Here is a 22,141-nt window from a genome sequence, read left to right as displayed (position 1 = left end):
TTCACATGTTAAGGTATGCAAAATTTGCAAAGAAACTTTTCCCCGATGGAAACCGCAAAAAATGTTACTTTTCGGAATGAGCGATGAACTGACGAAAGCCCCATAGCAAGTAATACAAGGCTTCCTGAGGCTTCAATATCCCCCTAAGCCCTAAGGACTGATGAAATCCTATGCGTTGAATCAAATGTTGGTGTTTTGGTCAGTGGTCACAACAACATAAGCACCAAAACAGTTACTGAAATAGAAATCGGCTAACATCTTGAAATAAATAGATGCAATAACAGAAAATGTTAAAATCTTAGGGTTGGATAAGTAATCTGAGTTTAAAATCTGGTAAATCGACAGCAGAAAACGAGTTATTGCTTCAGCTTGGATCAGTACAGTAAGTTGCCGGAGGTGTATTATCGGTCGTGAAAGAAAAAAACAGCGGAATAGTGCTGTCGTCAGTTGAACAAATTTATGGCGCACATGTTACGTTTATGAATGTAAACAAAGTGGGAGGAGAGTTGCGTGGTGTGTGGCTCTGATTTTTAATTATAGACAAAGAGATTGAATTTGAGCGTCGACGCTGATTGGAGAACAGTCCATCTCGGTCGACGGTCCTTGGCATCAAAGAGGAAAAGTCAAAAGGTATCACCCAGAGTTTTAGAGGCGTCAATTGCAATGCATGGGTCAGGCTGTTCGTACAAACTGAAACATTTTCATTTCAATGTTTGCATCAAGGTTTAAGTGTGAAACTGTTGGAGTTGAATAATGCATTATATTAACATGCAATTGATAGAGGATTTTTCTTCTTTTCTTGAATGTGAGTACTGTGTTATTAGGTAGGTACATTTATTAATACGAACCCTTGTTGTGGGACTCAAAATGGCTTAAAACTGACTTGTAATGACCAAATAGTGGCACATACATTGCTAACTGATGATAGCAAACCCAAACACCAAAAGAAGAACAGATATAAGCTCTAAAAATCAATGGAAAATCTGGTGAAATAATTTGGGGATGCCCTGTTCTAAATAATTTCAATTTGCTTCCAAGTGCCATGTTTCTTTTCAATTTTCTTTTATCGTAGCTTGTTGCAGAGGTGCAGTTTTTGGCTTTTCTTTGGTGAAACTGGCATGTTCATGCTTATCACCAATGAGATGTCATGATTGAAGATACACCAGCAGTTAGCTTCCATGTATGGCCAAAGCAGCGGACTGTTACTAGAATGAGAGCTTAACAAAGATTGCTCTGTATAATGAAATATTTAAAAAGAAGTTATGATCAGATTATCAGTTAGTATCTTAACAGCCAAGTATATTTATTCTTTGGTGCAAGTGTGGCCAAGTAACTTGTAATTTTGTTTGTACCTAACTTAATATAAGAATGGGTGCAAAATGACCTCGCAGTCGGCGCGCCCCCAACCCCCATCAAAGAAACAAACTTAAACTTAGTCCTAACTCAGCCTTACCTAACCTGACTGAACCTTAAATAAAAAACTTCAAACCTAATTGAAAAGGCCCTGCGGACAAGACTGCCTGCAGCGCGGACATCCCCGGACCGCGACACTAGAGGGCGAGCGGCACTCTTTAGATGTCAATCACGAGACGAGACCTGCGAGCAGGAGCACCGCCCAACAGCATCCTCAGAGCGGTGCTTGCGATCAGGGGCAGCAGCGTGTGCGCAGGGTCGACGCGTCCAGGGCCGCCTTCAGGGCACCCAGCTGGAGCAGCGCTGGCCGGCAGCGCCAGCGACTCGGACCGCCCGAGTCTCTCCCGACGAGAGGATGCTGGTGACACCGCCCGGCCTGGGAGGCGCCGCCCTCCGCCGTCCCGTCCGAGCAGACCCACCTTACGTGTGTTTGCGATAGGTGGCTGTGGTGGATTTGGTAGTACCCGGAATGTGTTTTTGTCTGGTCTGGCAGCCCCGCCCGCTGTGCGCCGGAGCGGCGTGTCTCGCTGCCCGCTGTGCGCCGTCCGCTGCCCGCTGTGCGCCGTCCGCTGCCCGGTGTGCGGTGTGCGGTGCTCGGTGTTCGGTGTGCGCTGTGCGGTGTGCGCCGTCCGCTGCCCGGTGTGCGGTGTGCTGCGGTCGGCGGCCGGTCCAACTCCAGTCCTGACGATCCGCCCCTGTCCTCCGCAGAGCGGGCCCGACCGAGCGGCACAGAGCGGGCCCAGCCGAGCGGCCGGCGGCGCCATGGAGGAAGCCGTGGAGGCGGCCTCGCTGCCGCGCTGGCACCAGCTGCCGGCCACCGAGCCGTCCGTGGCGCACTACCGTCAGGCGCCGGCGCGCCACCAGCGCTGCCCCTTCCCCTGCCGACCGGACGTCAACGCCTGCGTGGCCGTCTGGTGAGTGAGGGAGCGTAACTGGCCGTCTGGTGAGTGGGGAGCGTAACTGACCGTCTGGTGAGTGGGGGGGGGGGGCGTAACTGGCCGTCTGGTGAGTGGGGAGCGTAACTGGCCGTCTGGTGAGTGGGGAGCGTAACTGGCCGTCTGGTGAGTGGGGGAGCGTAACTGGCCGTCTGGTGAGTGGGGAGCGTAACTGGCCGTCGTGGGGAGGGGACAGCGCCGTCGGGGGGGGGGGAGAGTGGGACGGCCGCGCCGGCCGTCTGGTGACCCCCTGTGATCCCTCTGTGACCCCCCCCCCCCTGTGACGGTCGCTGCTCTCTCTGCCGCAGGCAGGGCCGACTGTGTGACCTGGCCGCCTCGGCCGTGGTGGTGCCGTCCAATGAGCGAGGCGCCACCGCCAGTCCGGTCAGCCGCCACCTGTTCCAGCGCGCCGGGCCGCAGCTCGAGCGAGAGCTCCACCACACCGGCAAGAGTGAGTAGTGGCCGCCGCAGACAGCTGAACACAGTCAGCCCAGACCCCCCGACCGACCTGCCACTCACAGTGTGGGGCGAGGACCCAGGAGTCCGTTTGTAAGGCGCTGGTGTTATTGATGAGTCGGGGATGGGACCTCGAAGTTCAACCTTTTATCGTGAATCACTGGGGAAATTCTAATGTAAAAAAACGAGGTAGCAGCTGACATCTTACCCCTACTTGCTGACCCCTGACACTGACCCCGCACCTGTCGCCCTCTGACCCCGCACCTGCCGCCCTCTGACCGCTGACCCCGCACCTGCCGCCCTCTGACCGCTGACCCCGCACCTGCCGCCCTCTGATCCCGCACCTGCCGACCCCTGACCCCGCACCTGCCGTCCCCTGACCGCTGTCTGTCCCCAGACGTGACGACGGGCCAGGCGCGGCTGACCAAGGGCTACAACCTGCCGGCGCGGTTCGTCATCCACACGGCCACGCCGCGCTACAACCTCAAGTACCGGACGGCCGCCGAGGGCACGCTGCACTCCTGCTATCGGTGAGCACTCCGCACGCTGCACTCCTGCTACCGGTGAGCACTTCGCACACTGCACTCCTGCTACCGGTGAGCAGGCCGCAGACTGCACTCCTGCTACCGGTGAGCACTTCGCACACTGCACTCCTGCTACCGGTGAGCAGGCCGCAGACTGCACTCCTGCTACCGGTGAGCAGGCCGCAGAGGCACGGCACTCAACGGGACGGTCTGTGTGACACGGGACGGTCTGTGTGACACGGCACTCCACGGGACGGTCTGTGTGACACGGTACTCCACGGCACGGTCTGTGTGACACGGCGCTCCACGGGACGGTCTGTGTGACACGGCACTCCACGGGACGGTCTGTGTGACATGGCACTCCACGGGACGGTCTGTGTGACATGGCACTCCACGGGACGGTCTGTGTGACACGGGACGGTCTGTGTGACACGGCACTCCACGGGACGGTCTGTGTGACACGGCACTCCACGGGACGGTCTGTGTGACACGGCACTCCACGGGACGGTCTGTGTGACACGGCACTCCACGGGACGGTCTGTGTGACACGGCACTCCACGGGACGGTCTGTGTGACACGGCACTCCACGGGACGGTCTGTGTGACATGGCACTCCACGGGACGGTCTGTGTGACACGGGACGGTCTGTGTGACATGGCACTCCACGGGACGGTCTGTGTGACACGGCACTCCACGGGACGGTCTGTGTGACACGGTACTCCACGGGACGGTCTGTGTGACACGGCACTCCACGGGACGGTCTGTGTGACACGGCACTCCACGGGACGGTCTGTGTGACACGGCACTCCACGGGACGGTCTGTGTGACACGGCACTCCACGGGACGGTCTGTGTGACACGGCACTCCACGGGACGGTCTGTGTGACACGGGACTGTCTGTGTGACACGGGACTGTCTGTGTGACACGGGACGGTCTATGTGACACGGCACTCCACGGGACGGTCTGTGTGACACGGCACTCCACGGGACGGTCTGTGTGACACGGCACTCCACGGGACGGTCTGTGTGACACGGCACTCCACGGGACGGTCTGTGTGACACGGCACTCCACGGGACGGTCTGTGTGACACGGGACGGTCTGTGTGACACGGCACTCCACGGGACGGTCTGTGTGACACGGCACTCCACGGGACGGTCTGTGTGACACGGCACTCCACGGGACGGTCTGTGTGACACGGCACTCCACGGGACGGTCTGTGTGACACGGCACTCCACGGGACGGTCTGTGTGACACGGCACTCCACGGGACGGTCTGTGTGACACGGCACTCCACGGGACGGTCTGTGTGACGCGCTACCCTGTGTGACGGACCGTGCCGTCAGTGGCCGGTCACTGTCCCGATAAAAAGGTGCACTACAACGCGCGGCGTACCGTAGAGCGGTGCGGTCGGAGAGCAGTCGAAATATTTAGGTTTTAATGCTTCTTCACCTCAGTGTAGCTCGAAACCGTAATGGAAACATATTACACAAGCTGTTTCACTCTCTCTCTCTCTCTCTCTCTCTCTCTCTCTCTCTCTCTCTCTCTCTCTCTCTCTCTCTCTCTCTCTCTCTCTCTCCCTCTCTCTCTCTCTCTCTCTCTCTCTCTCTCTCTCTCTCTCTCTCTCTCTCTCTCTCTCTCTCCTCCTTCCCCCTTCAGTTCCGTCCGGGTGGCGGTGCGAGTGGCCAATCCTTCCGCCGGGCGCCGGCCGGCTGCCAGCGCGCATCGATCCGCCCCCGCCGCCGCCGCCGCCCCCGCCCCGCCGGTAGTACGGAGGGCCGCCCCCGCCCCGCCCCGCCCCGCCCCGCCCGGGCCAGCGCCGTACGCCAGCCGCTGGTGGTACAATACGGCACCGCTGTGTGTCAGACTGGACAGGACACCCGGAGGGGCCGGGGCGGCGTCCTCTGCACCCGGCGCGGGGCGTCCTCTGCACCCGCGCCTCTGTCCCGGCCGGCACCGTCCGCGGGCCGCGGGGCCGCTCTGGGGGGGGGGGGGGGTTGTCGGTACCGACAGTCGGTGGGCGGCGGCCGAGACTCTAGTACGGAGCGCCGCGCCGCGCGGACCGGTCTACCGGACTGCCGACTGTGCCGACTGTCAGTGGACTGCCACTGTGGACTGTCACTGTGGACTGTCACTGTGGACTGTCACTGTGGACTGCCACTGTGGACTGTCACTGTGTGAGTGTGGACCAACCGTGGGAGGCTGGCTGGGCTGACGACTCGGCTGCGGAGAGCCACGGTGGGTGCTGGCGAGCGGCGAGCGCTGCGCTGGGTATAACTGGCGAGCGCTGCGCTGGGTATAACTGGCGAGCGCTGCGCTGGGTATAACTGGCGGGCGCTGCGCTGGGTACTGGCGGGCGCTGCGCTTGGGTGGTGGCGGGCGCTGCGCTGGGTATAACTGGCGGGCGCTGCGCTGGGTACTGGCGGGCGCTGCGCTTGGGTGGTGGCGGGCGCTGCGCTGGGTATAACTGGCGGGCGCTGCGCTGGGTACTGGCGGGCGCTGCGCTGGGTATAACTAGCGGGCGCTGCGCTGGGTACTGGCGGGCGCTGCGCTGGGTACTGGCGGGCGCTGCGCTGGGTATAACTGGCGGGCGCTGCGCTGGGTACTGGCGGGCGCTGCGCTGGGTATAACTGGCGGGCGCTGCGCTGGGTACTGGCGGGGGCTGCGCTGGGTATAACTGGCGGGCGCTGGGTACTGGCGGGCGGCGGGCGCTGCGCTGCGTGCCGGCGGGCGCTGCGCTGGGTATAACTGGCGGGCGCTGCGCTGGGTGCCGGCGGGCGCTGCGCTGGGTATAACTGGCGGGCGCTGCGCTGGGTATAACTGGCGGGCGCTGCGCTTGGGTGGTGGCGGGCGCTGCGCTGGGTATAACTGGCGGGCGCTGCGCTGGGTGCCGGCGGGCGCTGCGCTGGGTTGGGTATAACTGGCGGGCGCTGCGCTGGGTATAACTGGCGGGCGCTGCGCTGGGTGCCGGCGGGCGCTGCGCTGGGTGCCGCAGAGGCCTCCGAGGCCGGCGCTGGGAGAAAATGCGGCCGTCCCGTGGTACCGCTGTGGGTAGTGGACCGTGGTACCGCTGTGGGTAGTGGACCGTCCTGGGGGACCGTGGTGCCGCTGTGGGTAGTGGACCGTCCTGGGGGACCGTGGTGCCACCGTTCCCTGCTTCTATCCTCAGGATACAGCAATCCTCCTCCTCCACGCCACAACCCCCTCCGGGCTGGACAGGCAACTTTATCTCATGCGGGCTGCTCCCTTGGAGCGGCACCGCTGCTCCTGAGGGAGCGCACCCCGTAGCCGGGTGCAGTGAGTGCCTTGGGGCTGGGTGGCCTGTCCTTGAACGGGCTCAGCCACGGCGACTCACTAGGGTGCCTGCCCAGACCAATGTCTCCCCCTATATCCTATCATCCTCCCGGCTCTGAAATGGTCTCATTGGACCGAAAGAGCCTAACCCAACAAAACAAAAAACAAAAACCGTGGTGCCGCTGTGGGTAGTGGACCGTCCTGGGGACCGCGTTACCGCTGTGGGTAGTGGACCGCTCGCGGTAGACGTGGTACCGCAGTGGGTAGTGGACCGTCCTGGGGGACCGTGGTGCCGCTGTGGGTAGGTGGACCACTCTGAGGGACGGTGCTGGCGATGGGCCGCTATAAGGAGGCGGTGAGACTGCTCTAGAGAGACGCTTTGGAGGGAGGCAGTGACAAAGGTCCTCGGAGACGCTTTGGAGGGAGGCAGTGACAAAGGTCCTCGGAGACGCTTTGGTTATGATGGGATGATGAGCGATAGTCACAGTGAAGCGGTTAAGGGATAATGACAGAGGAGTAATGCAGGTCGGACCGCTTCGGAGAGATGGTGGTGACCTTTTTTAGCGGGGCAGACGCCGGGATAGCCTCTCTCGGTGCGTGTTCTCTCCGTCCGACACCCGGCCACGGTCCCAGACCCCCGTCAGAGAGCTGGGAAACGCCGAACATCCCGGGCCTCTGGCAGAGAGCTGGGAAACGCCGAACATCCCGGGCCCCTAACCAGAGGGCTGGGAAACGCCGAACATCCCGGACCCCTGACCAGAGGGCTGGGAAACGCCGAACATCCCGGGTCCCTGGCAGAGAGCTGGGAAACGCCGAACATCCCGGGCCCCTGGCTGGGGCTGGGACGATAGCCGATGCCGCCCTAGGCGTCTGTATACAATCACACCACCTTTGCGCATTGGAAAATGTGGACTTTTGGAAACTGATACAGTTTGGTTACCTATATAATATGAAGTACTTTATCTTGAGCTAGTTATATGACCAAAGTCAAATAATTTTCTTCATGATGGATGCCAAGCCGTAGGGCTTTCCTGTTCTGTTTGCCTGTTCCTCCATCCGTGTAAAAGAACAGTGCGACATTGGGTTAGTCGGCCGATTGTGGTGCCGGGCTGTGTTTGGAAAGTGTAAATCGTCCATCTGGAGTGGTCCTCGTAATCAATGCTGCACGCATAACGGACATGTTTTGATGGCATCCAGAGCCTGCAAATGGCACAAATGTCGCCCCAGTGACTGTCCTTTCCCGCACTGCCACTTATGGCATCCGGCAATGACAGCTCTGTCATTTGGAGTAAATATTGCCGCGGCTGGTCCGTACTCCGTCCCGTCCCCCTGTCTGTCCCGGTAGCCGTCCCCCGTCCCCCTGTCTGTCCCGGTAGCCGTCCCCTGTCTGTCCCGGTAGCCGTCCCCCGTCCCGTGTCCGTCCCGTCCCCCATCTCTCCCGGTAGCCGTCCCCTGTCTGTCCCGGTAGCCGTCCCCCGTCTGTCCCTCCCATCCCCTGTCTGTCCCGGTAGCCGTCCCCCGTCTGTCCCGGTAGCCGTCCCCCGTCTGTCCCGGTAGCCGTCCCCCGTCTGTCCCGGTAGCCGTCCCGCCCCGTGTCCGTCCCGTCCCCTGTCTGTCCCGGTAGCCGTCCCGGGCGAATCAGTATCGACCCGCGGTGGAGGATGGGGGTGGTGGCTGGGTGGGGGGGGGAGGGGGGCGGCACCGAGAGCCGCGCCGCGGCCGACGGACGAGGGTGGTCCGTCCCGAGCGGCACCGCGCCGCCCGATTGGGAGGGGATGGGGGCATCGCCCGATGGCGAACCACCGCGCGAAATATTACTTTTGGCATAGTGGCGATCATTTCAACACTTATGCTTAATGCTGCCATTATTGCCAACAAACTCGCGATACATGCAAACGACAAACACCTACTACAGGGTGTCTCAAAAGTTCGCTTACACATTTCCCATGTCAATAAAGCATATAAGAACCGGCCAAAAATCTAAGGTTTTGGTGTCCGTGTGTACACTAGACAAATATGCATGCTTTGACAACTGATTCGGAAGGTTGGAAACCAAACCCTTTGCTGTATCTCCAAAAATATTTGCCCATACCGATTTTCGTCACTCCGTCAGCTGCCGGAGGCTGATAAAAGGTTACCAGCTTTCAAGCTCTTGTAGGGGAATCCCCCGCAGTTTCTGCGTCGGATTTAGGTTTGACGAGCTCCCCGGCAACATCCGCTTCTCCCTAAAAGCCGATAGCTTGCATCGACACCATCCGTGAGTATTTTGTAGGTCTTCTCTGGCGCTAACTCCTTCATGAATGACTGGCGCTGACCTCCCAAGCACCATTTTCTTTTTCAAAACAACCCCATTCCTGAACAAATGGGAAGTGCCAGGGGCAAATTTTTCGCAGCATATCGTAGCAGAATGTGTCGGCCATCTGTTTCTTAGACACATTTTGCAAAATTTGCAAATCCCGAACGCTCGTCATTCCCAATGCCAAGACCTTCGCTGGGTTCCGGAGTCTTTTCCTCAGGAGAGGTTCTGCTTTGTAAACGGCCAAAACCTGTCCATCGTGCGGTTTTGTCCGGATTTTGTGTGTAAAAGAAAGCTATTTGCTCCAGATCTGCCTCTTGAAACTTCGTTAGATAAAACTTTACATTAATTGACACTTTTGGAGGGTCACTTGTCCTCGGCATTGACGATTTTCGCATTATTTTCCCTCAAAATTTAGTGTTATAGATATTATAAACAATTTTAAATGATATTTTGTCTTTATTTTATGATGACCTGCAATTTTTGAAACTGGGTAACCTCTGTCTGTGAGCTTCTAGTCAGTTTTCAATAGTTAGGACTGCATTTTCAGCTGCTTTCCGGAGCACGAGTCTGCAGCGGTACAAGGGTCGTTCAAAGCGCTGTTAGTCTCGCATGGTTTTGTCCTTCAAAAATTTTAGCCACCGTTTTTATTAGATGACCATCATGTTGTACTCATCCTCGCCGACACTTTGCCATGTGTCATTTCCGACCTAACCATTCCCATTACTCGTGAAGCAGAGAGTTTCTCAGCCGACCCGAGTATGCGACCTCCATTTTCATGCCTGATCCATGGTCAGAGGCGAACCCTTTTTGTGAGCTCATGAAGGGTCGAATGCGCTTGAAAACAATGAAGCTGTTTGAGGAAGGTTGTTACCAATGCCCATGCAAAATTTCGACTGTTAATTTCATGTTGATTCAGAATTATTGACAAAAAAGCATGGCTGGTACCTGTAAGCGAACTTTTGAGACACCCTGTAAAGTTTGACGTAAACGGTTTGTAGTCTTACGTATTAATTCTTTTTCGTGAAACTGATAGAGCGCCAGCTACATTTCGATGCGTTTTCAAATCGAACCACAATGAAGACTAAGAATAGTGTGGTCTGATCGTCGTAAATGTTGAGGAATTTGGCGAAACGTTCAACAACTTGAATGCAGGGTTCCATAAAGCTGTAAATTCCAATGTAATCGCCACCCTTACGGCTCTGAAATGAGTGGGGGTCAAATAGCCGTCAGATAGTGACAAAGTATTCTGCAAATAACTGCAGCCAAAAATATGGCGGCCTGATAACTGCTAGCTAAAAATGTAACACAGTTGCTAGTTGTTAAGGTTATAAATTGTCTGACGAGCCTTCATCGTCATATTGTTACGCGGCGTTTCCGATTAATGGATTGATATTTCGATGTGATGAGGTGTCGATGCTGATTTTTGTCGTGGTACCGTGATTTTCTTCCTGTTTCCTTTTGTTCAGGTCGTGATGCTCTCAACTAGTCTTCTTTTTTCTTTGTTCAACATCATCGCCGCCGCGTAACGCCTCTCACGCTCGCCCGTCAGTTCGTCGGCAGATCATTAAGCAGTTTAGATTCCCAAAGCCCAAAATGCATAAAAGCAACAAGCTGTCGTGACTGACTAATTTTGTTAAAGTCTGAATTGTGTCAATTTGCACTCTCATATCTCGGCAAACGTTCAGTGCCTACGCATCATAGGTAAATTAAACCAAACAGAGCGCACCAATAATGCCAGGAAAACTCAAAAACCCCATTTACTGTTCCGCTACATGCACGTTACGGAACTGTGAAGACAGAGGGAGGGAGAGGGAGAGTGAAAGAAGAGAATAAGAGTGAGTGAGTGAGTGAGTGAGAGAGAGAGAGTGAGAGAGAGAGAGAGACGGAGAGAGAGAGAGAGAGAGAGAGAGAGAGAGGAGAGAAAGAGAGAGAGAGAGAGAGAGAGAGAGAGAGAGAGAGAGAGAGAGAGAGAGAGAGAGAGAGAGAGAGAGAGAGAGAGAGAGAGAGAGAGAGAGGCTGTTTAGTTTCGACAACTATCGATTCGGCGTTTATGCCATAAAATGGCTAGCGGACACGCCGAGTGGTCCCGGCCGCACCTGCTCAGTACTACTGTCTTACTTGTAAAACTTGTCGGCCCGGGTGACCCGACGAGACTTTGCTAGACGCGCGGAGAGAACAGGGTAAAAGCAAGTTACTAATTCGTTTCGTTCCGAGCCAAAGTTGTATCAGTCAAGTACGTGGTGGTGACACTTGTTAATGCTGTACTGGGTGGAACGAGACAACAATCCCAATAAAATGACGCCTCACTGGTCCTGCGGCGCGCGCGGCTCGGCGCGGCTGTAAAACGATTACCGAATTGGATTGTTACCAAGCGATGAGTGCAGTGGCACCTACACGCTGTCGGTCGGCTGTACTGAGAGCCGTGCTATTCTCTCTGGGATTGAGTATCGATTTCACTGTTTAGCGTCATAAACGAGCAGCTGGTGATGCTGTGCGACTGGTGGGCACGCCCGGCAAAACACGCCCACTCAGAGCGGTCACAAACAATATCGATCAAGGGTAGCTCATCTGACTTTTTGGCAAGTGTTTAATGGTCGGGATGGGCAGCTAGCATCATTATCTCTGGGCTTCCGCAACTGACATTATTACATTCATGCACGTCTCGTTCATTATCCAGGTCATCCTGAAAGCAGCCTATAGCCCAAAATTGACTACAGAGTGGGCCTACTCTGAAGGCAATTAGGAGCTTCCGTGATGAGCTAGCGATAACCACATTCACACAGCAACCATACTTCGGAAGTGGATCCCAGAAATTAGTAGCCCCCTCCATGCGGCTGACTATGGCACCACAATATAGCCCCGTTACATGTGATACCCCCTTTGTCGTGACCTATTGCGGGTCACGGGACTCTAACCACCCCGGGAGTACGCCCAGAACATCTTAACCCTCGGGAATCGCCCGGAACATCTCTGACCACCTCGGGAGTACGCCCGGAACCTCTTCAACCCTCGGGAATCACCCGGAACACCTCTAACCACCTCGGGAGTACGCCCGGAACCCAGAACACCTCTAACCACCTCGGGAGTACGCCCGGAACCCAGAACACCTCTAACCACCTCGGGAGTACGCCCGGAACATCTTTAACCCTCGGGAATCGCCCGGAACACCTCTAACCACCTCGGGAGTACGCCCGGAACCCAGAACACCTCTAACCACCTCGGGAGTACGCCCGGAACATCTGTAACACCTCGGGAATCGCCCGGAATAACCACCACGAAATTCACCCGGATATCAAACAACGGCGTCAACGTAAAGCATCACCCCTCATCTGGGCGAGCGAATCAGACACGCACACTGCGCCGCCGCTTCTCACCAGCGGCAGCACAGGCAATCGAACAACGACGCCTGCCCGTTTCACTGCCGGCTCACGACAGTACGGGCCCCAGACTGGATCTGACCTTCAGCCAGCCAATGGCACGTCTCCAACCATTCGAAAAATGTGTGGAGGCATGCAAGTGGTATCTCCATGCAACGACCAACACTGCCTTAAGTACAATTGCACTACCTTGACCAGAACAGGGAGGTCAGCACTTATTTCTCATTCCCCGACAATTGAAAAAGTGTAATCCAGTCGATTGTGTATACCGTACCAACACGCTTCAGCTCGCTTCCATAGAGAGGTAATTACGGCCACGCATGGCCAGCCGTCGCTGTCTCATTTATGGGGGGGCAGTAAACCCAGCGCTCACAGAGCGGTCGGGAGATCTGGGTTGGTGCTGTAGAAACTTTACAGTAAATAGGCGTCACACACCATTACATGTGTCCTAGAAGTGGGCTCGTCGCAGCTCTCACTGGTGCAGGGCATGATGTCGACAATGACAATAAGTAGTAATAATCTACCCCATTCGATATAATGGTAACGACTGGAATATTTTCCTGGTAAGGGCGGCTGGTGTAACGCCAGGCCGTATGTCTCTCTTAACCACTACAATTGTTGTCCCGTAAATTAGTCGCTGAATAGAGGAATGGAGCCAACTGACAATGATTGTTTATCTTATTGACTTGGTCCCAAAATCGTTCGGTTATCTGCTGCACTAACAATCTTACTTAATAAATTTCAAGTTGTCTGTGTGTGTGTCATGCCTTATGTGTCTTAAAGCGCCGGAACGGCGCCGCGTATCGACGTGAAATTTAGTGGCCACAAACTTTGGGTGGGGCTGACCATCGTATCAAAAGAAGGGCGCAATCGGACCAGGGGTGCGGCGTCAGCGCGCGAATCTCTGCCCCAGGCTGGGCGCGGCCGGCGCTGAGCAGAGAGCACGCGCTTTAGGCTCAGTTGTTCGCTTAAAAAACTGAGTGAAAAGCATCAGAGCCGGGAGGTCGTTGACCTTTGACAACGAAGGCCGACAAAAGGCACCGCTCGCCAAGAGGATTCGCCAGTAAATACAATTAATTTGTTTTTGCAATATCTCAGCCGTTTCTGGCCCGATTTAGCTGAAACCTGGACTGCCGGTGGTAGTGTAGGGTAGGGTAGGGTAGGGTGGGTAGGGTAGGGTAGTGTAGGGTAGGGTAGGGTAGGGTAGGGTAGAGTAGGGTAGGGTAGGGACTAGGGGTAGGGTTGGGTAGGGTAGGGTAGGGTAGGGTAGGGGTAGGGTAGTGTAAGAGTAGGGTAGGGTAGGGGTAGGGTAGGGTAGGGTAGGGTAGGTTAGTGTAGGGGTAGGGTAGGGTAGGGGTAGGGTAGGGTAGGGTTGAATTGAGTAACATCCTAACTTACAAAGGGCTCGAACAACTCGCATGCATCACCATCATGCTTTACAGTTCAATCAAAAGCAGTTACCCAGCTTTACACAAATAATACCAATAAAAATGCAAGTTTCTACACCCAAACTCATGCATCCGTTAATCATACATATCAAAACATACAGTTATCGCGTAAACCTGTATTCTAGTCTTACTTAATAAATTATAAGTCGTGTCTGCGTCCGTCAGCCTTATGTGTCTTAAAGCGCCGGAACGGCGCCGCGTATCGACGTGAAATTTACTGGGCACAAACTTTGGGTGGGGCGGACGATCGTATCAAAAGATGGGCGCAATCGGACCAGGGGTGCGGCGTCAGCGCGTGCATCTCTGCCCCAGGCTGGCCGAGGCCGGCGCCGAGCAGAGAGCACGCGCGGTAGGCTCATTTTCTTCGCTTGCAAAAGTGAGTGAAAATGCTGGGAGCCAGCTCGGGAAGTCAACTCTGTGGATATCAAGAATACAGGTTTGCGATTAGGATCGGGTATAGGCGCAGGTACAGGTATTTGGTAGAGATTTCACCGATAAATAAAATAAATTTATCATCAAGCGAGCGAAGCGAGCAAACATTCGGATCAGTAGTTCTCCTAGAAAAGCTATGCCTACCTTCTATACAATACAGGTAAGTAACTACCAAAGACAACCCTACTTCAATAAACATACAAGTTTTGACAACCAAACTAATGGCCCCATCAACAATATCTATCCAAACGTACAGTTATCGCGTAAACCTGTATTCTAGTTTACATAAATTATAACGATGCCGCGTCCCCTACTAAATGGCTGACGCTAAATAGGCGAACCGGCGCGCCTGGAATTCTGTTGAGTTTGGCGGAGTGATATTGACGTAGTTTACCAAATATGCTAGACGCCCTGAATGTCAATTAGGTGAATGGTCCTTCAGCAAGTATAGGACATTACTAAATGATAATGATACGGCGTCCCCGAAACTAAGCGACTGCCACTAATTGGGTGAACGGCGCGTCTGGAATTTTACGGAATTAGCCAAAGTGATAATGACGTAGTTAACCAAATCTACCAGTCACACTGAACGACAATAAGAGGGTTCTTCAACAAGAACAACAGAACAGGTTGACAATAGAATAAATTGACTTCTACGTAATGCCCCCTTGGCATCGATTTCACTGCTGAGAGCCACTGTACCGAAATGTAGCATTCATCACAAAATTAAAGGGACAGTATCATCGAAAAAAAATCAATGTATGGAGCTGATTTTTTTTTTACTAGCATCTCTTATTTTTCTGAATCAGAAAAACATAGTTTGAGGACCGAACTCGGTGAAAAATATTGCAACCACATTTCATTTTCATGATTCATTTTCATGAGCGAACCACCACTATACAAGCATGGCCGCCAGTTTGGAAGCATGCAAAATTACTACAGAACTGGCGCAGATAATACATTATTGACGCTACGCTTACGCGGTCGTTCTTCTGATTGAGTTGTCCTTAGGGAGAGGTAGCCTTAGGTATTGCCTATAAAAATATCACGTGACAATTGGAGGGAGTGACAATTGGACGTGACAATTGACAATGGGAGAAAATATCACGTGACAATCACGTGATAAACGTCATACATTGGAGGGAGATTGTGATTCAAGCTGGAGGAATTCCTTTGTTGAGCCGCTAGAATCCGAAGGAAACAGCGGAAATTGCCTACGACTATTTAATGAATTTAACGGTGATGAATAAGTGCGAAAAACGTTTTGGCTTTATAAAATTTGATGAAATGACCAGGGTAAAAGTTTTATTACTGGCGGTCAATTCAAAACGGCGCAAACATTTAAACAGTGAAGATAGTGAAGCACGATTCAAAGTGTAGTACACCTTTCGTACTTTGAGCGGCGATAGCGGGATAACGGTGTGGAGCTTCGAGGATCGGTCTTCAGTTCCCGGACCAGAAAGGTGGGGCCTATGCAATGTCAAATTTCATCAAAATGGTGATACTGCCCCTTTAAAGCGGGCGTCACTTTACGTTTTACGGGGAAGTTAACTAGTAATAAAACTAGACACTATATCTGTTCCTGGTCATGCGTTTTCTATGCCTGGGTTTCATCTAGGAAACGTGCCTTTACCGAGAAATATAGTAAAGTTGGAAACCAACGTACTCCGCACTTAACCATGACGTTTTATATGAAATACAATGTAAAACGTTCAGCCGCAAAACATTGAATGCGTGTATAGGGCGTAATTGATTGACAGCATTGCGTAATTTGCTTTGTTGGAAACGTTTATTTGCTTTGTTGGAGTTTAAATGATAGTAGTAAATAATTAAACCAGAATTGTTCATTGTTTTACATCACTGTCCGTTCACACGATTGTAACTATGAAAAGGTAGTACCAGGGGGGGGGATTTCAGTTTATGGGGAAATTACTTGACAAGTTTGCTCAAACTTCCGAAACTTGAGCTAGAGCGTTCTCCGAAACTAGAGCGTTCTCGGTCCGTTGTCAATTTGTAAGGTTTTCTTAGTGAAATAGTTAGTAATTTATAAGGTTGTCGTAACTTGTTTGTAACATGTTGAGAGGTTCCGTGGATTGCAATCATGATTGTTAGTAATTACGGTCTGTGACTCAAGGTCTCATTACTTTTCGTTATTTACTTCAGTTCTCTTAAATCAGCCTTTGATTTTTAATTCGTCAATAATGAACTTACTGCAAAGCCTCTGAGTACCACGCTACTTTAAGGTATGCTAGTACAAAAGGAAATATGGCTCTCATCAATGTAGGAGGGAATGTGGCGAAACATGTTTAGTTCGAACCGCGGAAATCAGAAAATCAGTAGGGCCGGTTACTTGAACGATTTTATTGCAACCATGGTATACTGGTTTCGATTTGGCTCAGTGAATTATAGTTGTACACAATCCAATGAATTACTTGTTGCAGATTTGAGAACCCCAAATTACTCGACAATATACCTTAATCCGTTAACGAGTCATCTACGAAAAACAAACAAAAATCGAACGCTCAATCATTACTTCAAATCTGGAAAGGTGTTTCATTTTGGACCTCCTTGAGCTGCAATTGATGAATAAGCGAACTGAGACCTACCAGCAAGTAACAACTATCCGGATAATTGCGAATGCATACAGGGAAACTACCGTCAAATGGCATGCTGAACTCTGAAGATTTTTAAACAAGATGTTGATTACTGAATTTATGTGGTATTGTCAGTTGACGTCACTCAAGCGTTTAATATGAACTAATGACGGGAGGTTAATAGCATAGTAATAAGCATAGATTAGGTACCAGGACAGCCCCAGATCCTCAACGCTCAACTCGTCCCACTCCCCTTAATATTTGACCAAATTATCATTTGTTAGCCTTGCTACCCAATTATAGACCACAATTTCTGAAACCCGATCTACTCTACTCATCTACCCGACCTCGTCAACCCATCACTTCGATCATCTCCCTTTCGTTATAGCCCCTCATTCGCCATCATAGTCTAGTTTCGTCAGTGGGTTATATTGTATGTTACGTGCTAATTTCAGGAGGAGGGAGTAGGGGTGGCAGTTGGAGCACGACATATTTGACATGCACAATCCGCGTCATACACACGTGAATGCACACAGACATAAACTAACTTCAGAGCAAGCGAAGGCGTTATAGTGGGTACGAGATTTGCACAACTCTTTATAACGACGTTAACAGTACGCACACAAAAATGATGCAGAAGTCTGAACTCCACGAGTAAGTGACCATTTACCGAGATATTTGAATCAATTGACAGATTCAGATTTTATGTTAGTGGGCCAAAAATAGAGCATTCGATAGGCTGGAGAAATCTAATGCCGCCGAATGACCGGCGACGCGCTGCCGGACTTACATGATAGTTGTCGGTCGCAGGGGGGGTCAAGAAGCCGACCAGTCAGCCCGGTATCGACGGCGATTCTCACACCGAACGATCACACACCGCGAATGACTGACAGTCTTCCAGCGTGAGTGAACGAATGCGTAGTGTCTTGACGTCCGGGACGAATGTCCCGGACCGAATGGTCCGGCGACCCACGCGGTGTACCGCCACCAGTAGAGTCCAGTGACGAGTGTCCGACTGAGAGACAGAGTGTGTGCGCGCTCGTGTCGCCGCTGCTTTTATATGGAGCAGCGAAGCGCATCGAGAATCGATCGGTCCACATGGCTCGGAGATAGGGCAGCGTGTTACATGAAACTCGGTTCGAAAGAAAGTACGGCGTGTCACATCAGAAACAACCTTGGAAAAATTCCGTCCTCGGAATTTCGAAAAAATGTGATAACATCGATTTCGGTTCAAAAGAAGGTACGGCGTGTCACAATATTCATTTCGACATTACCTTTCTGTAATTTCTGTGATTTGTGTGATTCTGAACCAGCGAGAGGGAGGAACCGATTGGACAGTCATTGTAGCGGCCAGCGTAGCTGGGTGTGAGACAGTAAAGGGCCATCACCCGATATCCGTGTTGTGGTTTCCTCTTCACTATTTTGTTCCACTGGGCCTTTTGATTAGTTGAGAGGATGACAGCGCTAATGGTGACGATGGGGTGAATGGGGGGGGGGGGGCTAGGGCTGAGGCGGAGTCGACCGCCGACTGGTGCGCCGCGCTGGCGGAGAGGGAGACCGTGCCACTGCTATTGGAGCGGGACGCCCGGCGGTAATGCCTAGTCGGTATTTGACATAGTGTCACCGACAGCCCAGTCACTCTGAGCGTCCACCGACACAGCCGCGCGCGCCGTCGGCGTGGACGGCGTGCCGCTATTCGCGATTGTGCGTAGTTTTGCTGTGATAGGACCCCATCTTCTTCACATCATCAACCACTCCATCTCTTCCTCCGTCTTCCCATCCGCTTGGAAACTCGCCCGCGTCATCCCCGTCCACAAATCTGGCGACACCTCAGACCCCAGCAACTACAGGCCCATCCCCATTTTGTCCGCACTATCCAAGATCATGGAAAAGGTCGTTTCTCGCCAACTCGTGTCTTATCTTGTGAAAAACAATGTTTTGTCTCCGCACCAGTACGCGTATCGTCCGTGTCATTCCACGGAGGACGCCGTGCTCGACGCTGTCCACTGGATATCAACGCAGATCGACGCTGGACGAGTCGCGTCGCTGACGACGCTTGACCTCAGCAAGGCGTTCGACAGCGTTGACCACGGCGTCCTCCTGGACAAACTGGAGTGGTATGGTGTGAGCTCGATGTGGTTCAGGAGCTACCTGCACGATCGGAGACAGGTAGTGACCGGCGGCTCCTCCGATCCCCTCCCGCTGACCCATGGCGTGGCCCAGGGGTCCATCCTCGGCCCAATCCTCTTCCTCATCCTCATCAACGACCTTCCCTGTTTCCTCACCCATGGCCGACTCCTCTCCTACGCAGACGACACCCAACTCCTCGACCACTCACTTCCAACAACCCCAGACCTCTCTCAGCTCAGATGTCGTGTCGAGCAGTCAATCTTCGATCTCCAGCTGTGGTTCCAGGCCAACAGTCTAAAAATGAACCAAAACAAAACCTTTATCACTCTCATCGGAACCCAGCAAACTCTAAAAAAGACCGAGTCATTCTACGTCTCACTCTCCGGTAACGACATTCGGCCAAGTCAGACCGTCAAAATTTTGGGTGTGCTGCTCGACCGACACCTGACGTGGGATCCCCACATAACCATGGTTGTGCGTCGCTGCAACTCCATCCTCGCATCCCTCCACAAAATCCGGCACCACCTCACACCTGACGTCCTTAAACTCCTAGTCCAAGCCCACGTGTTCCCACACATTCAGTATTGCCTGTCCGTCTGGGGAGGAGCCGCCAAGTGTCAAATGCAGCGCGTCCAACAGACGATGAACTTCGCCGCCAGACTTGTGACCGGGACGCAACGGTCCGAGCATATATCGCCGGCGTTGGAGTCGCTTGGTTGGGAGAGGGTGAATGTGATGCTGCGCCGCCATGATCATGTTCACGTCCAGAGAGCCCTGTATAAAAATGAGTATGACCAATGTCCCCCAGCGATGTCGGCCATGTTCACCCGCCGGGCCGAAGTGTCGTCACGTGACACTCGCGCGGTAGCAGCCGGGAAGTTGCAGCTCCCGAAGTGGCGGCTCGCAAGAACTCAGCGGGAGTTTGCATATAGAGCGGCAGCATCGTGGAATGCGAAGGACACCGCCACAGGCACCTGATTTTAGAATGTCAACCTGCTGATGTCAACTTCCTACATGCGGATGATGCGTTCGCGAGTGTTTTAATGTAATCGTCGATGTGTTTTAACGTAGCTTTTGCCATTGTATCAGTATCATATATTTTTAACTGGGTCTCATTTAGCTCTTATGTCACCATGTCACATTCCTGACCGGATTCTTAATACCCACCCCGTGGAAGAATTCTAATAAATGACTTTGACTTTGACTTTGACAGACCCGACACAGACCCGACACCGGACCCGACACTGACCCGACACAGACCCGACGCAGACCCGACACAGATCGAACACTGACAGGGACGTAGCCAAGGGGGGCCGCGGGGGTCATATGGCCATCCCCCCCCCTGAACACGAAAAATAAAATAGAGTTAAAGAAAAAAATGAATTAAAACAGATGCACCACACCCCCAAAAATAGTGGGCCGAATCCGAGGAGTTTTTCTTTTTGGAGGGGGTACGACACTAGGCCGCGACCGCCGACCTGTGGCCCCTCCCTGAGCAAAATCCTGGCTACGTGCCTGAACACTGACCCTACACAGATCCAACACAGACCCGATACAGACCCGATACAGATCCAACACAGACCCGACACAGACCCGCCCAGATCCGACACAGACCCGACACTGACCCGACACTGACCCGACGCAGATCCAACACGGACCCGACACTGACAGGGACGTAGCCGAGGGGGGCCGCGGGGGTCATATGGCCATATTCCCCCCCCCCTGAAGGCGAAAAATAAAATAAAGTTTAAAAAATGAATTAAAACAGATGCACCACACCCCCAAAAATAGTGGGCCGAATCCGAGGAGTTTTCTATTTTGGAGGGGGTACGACACTAGGCGGCGACCGCCGACCTGTGGCCCCTCCCTGAGCAAAATCCTGGTTACGTGCCTGAACACTGACCCTACACAGATCCAACACAGACCCGATACAGACAGACCCGACACATAAGGGCGCCAGTCGACCGTCGACCGCAAGCCTTAATCGCCACGCCATATGTGGAAGGCTTTTGATGTCAATACATGCATACATACATACATAGTACATACATACATACATACATACATGAACGACACCGGACCGGACATATAACCTAACACACACTCGAAACATAACCCGACACACACCCGACACACACCCGACACAGACCTGACACACACCCGACACAGACCAGACACATAACCGACACATAACCGACACCGGACCGGACATATAGCCTAACACACACTCGACACATAACCCGACACACACCCAACACAGACCTGACACACACGCGACACACACCCGACACAGACCCGACACATAACCGACACCGGACCGGACACCGGCCCGACACATATAGCCGACACATAACCGACACTCTTTATGACTGTTTTGTTTCGCCATACATGATGATGATGATGAGTGATGACACCGGCCGATTTTCGCTCCCACTTCTAACTCTATCGCCATCGTATTATATTTCTCTATCGGGTGTTCAACGGAAGGTGCCCAGAGCCCAGGTCTGCGGGTGCCGCTCCCAGCCAGCGCCGCGCGCTGGTCCTGCCCGCCACTCGGTGTCTGGGGTCACTGGTGACTGGTGAGGTAGCCAACGTCGGTCCAGTGGTAACCGAGGCCCGACGTCGATACGTTCACGGAGACCGCTCTCACCCATAGGCGGCGGAACGATTTGAGACAAGGGGGGGCACCAGCTCAGGGAGCCAAACCTAGGGTACCCCCAAATCTTGTTTTCTCATCGGATTTAGGCCACTTATTTTTCGTCACAGCCCTGACACGATGATTTTTTGATTTTTTTTATTTTTATTTTTTTACTAAACGAAAATGGCAGTTCACCCCCGTATGTGTGGTTAACTTTAAGCTGATCCTCAAGTGCCTATGTGTTTGTCTCTTCCTTATTGTCGTTTGATAAATTCCATTTATCCTACATGTATCAAATTCCCAAGAAGCCATCACAGTACTAATCAGTGGCGAATCCCAGGGGGGAGGTCACATGGGTCATGACTTAGGGCCTGGGGTCACCGCATGCCTGCCAGGAGCACCACAGGCCTGACAGCCGACAGGGGCACCACAGGCCCGCCAGGGGTACCACAGGCCTAGCATTGGCACCACGGGCCTGTATACGGAATAGACACAGAATGGTTTAACAACTATTTGACGGGTCACGTGCAGCAAGTTACGGTACGAGGTGCTGATGGTTCCAGCACAACCCCGACCCAGAGAAAACAAAATCGGAGTTTTTCAGGG

The 22,141-nt window shown here is 53.2% G+C and overlaps 1 protein-coding gene and 1 long non-coding RNA gene across 3 annotated transcripts in view; one reads left to right on the top strand and one right to left on the bottom strand.

Moving 5' to 3' along the window:
- Positions 1 to 468: 468 nt before the first annotated feature.
- Positions 469 to 22,141, top strand: part of LOC122385610 (protein GDAP2 homolog) — a 76,034-nt gene continuing 54,361 nt past the window's right edge. The window contains exons 1-4 of one of the 2 annotated variants that reach the window (XM_043373987.1): positions 469 to 630; positions 2,146 to 2,327; positions 2,657 to 2,799; positions 3,202 to 3,334. In XM_043373987.1, coding sequence (XP_043229922.1) covers positions 2,176 to 2,327; positions 2,657 to 2,799; positions 3,202 to 3,334 — 428 coding nt within the window. In that variant the 5' untranslated portion in view covers positions 469 to 630; positions 2,146 to 2,175. Of the gene's footprint in view, positions 631 to 2,121; positions 2,328 to 2,656; positions 2,800 to 3,201; positions 3,335 to 22,141 lie in introns of both variants that reach the window. The other variant, XM_043373988.1, reaches the window with a different exon arrangement.
- On the bottom strand, positions 11,255 to 12,354 carry LOC122385611. Its single transcript, XR_006257222.1, has 2 exons — positions 12,095 to 12,354; positions 11,255 to 12,033 (listed from the first exon to the last, which is right to left on the bottom strand). It is a non-coding gene; the product is annotated as an uncharacterized LOC122385611 (long non-coding RNA).

Source organism: Amphibalanus amphitrite, unplaced genomic scaffold (assembly GCF_019059575.1).
Source record: "Amphibalanus amphitrite isolate SeventyFive unplaced genomic scaffold, NRLGWU_Aamphi_draft 000225F_arrow, whole genome shotgun sequence".
Lineage (NCBI taxonomy): Eukaryota > Metazoa > Arthropoda > Thecostraca > Balanomorpha > Balanidae > Amphibalanus > Amphibalanus amphitrite.
Note: the sequence above shows the minus strand (reverse complement) of the source record. Positions and strands in the feature narration are given on the sequence as shown.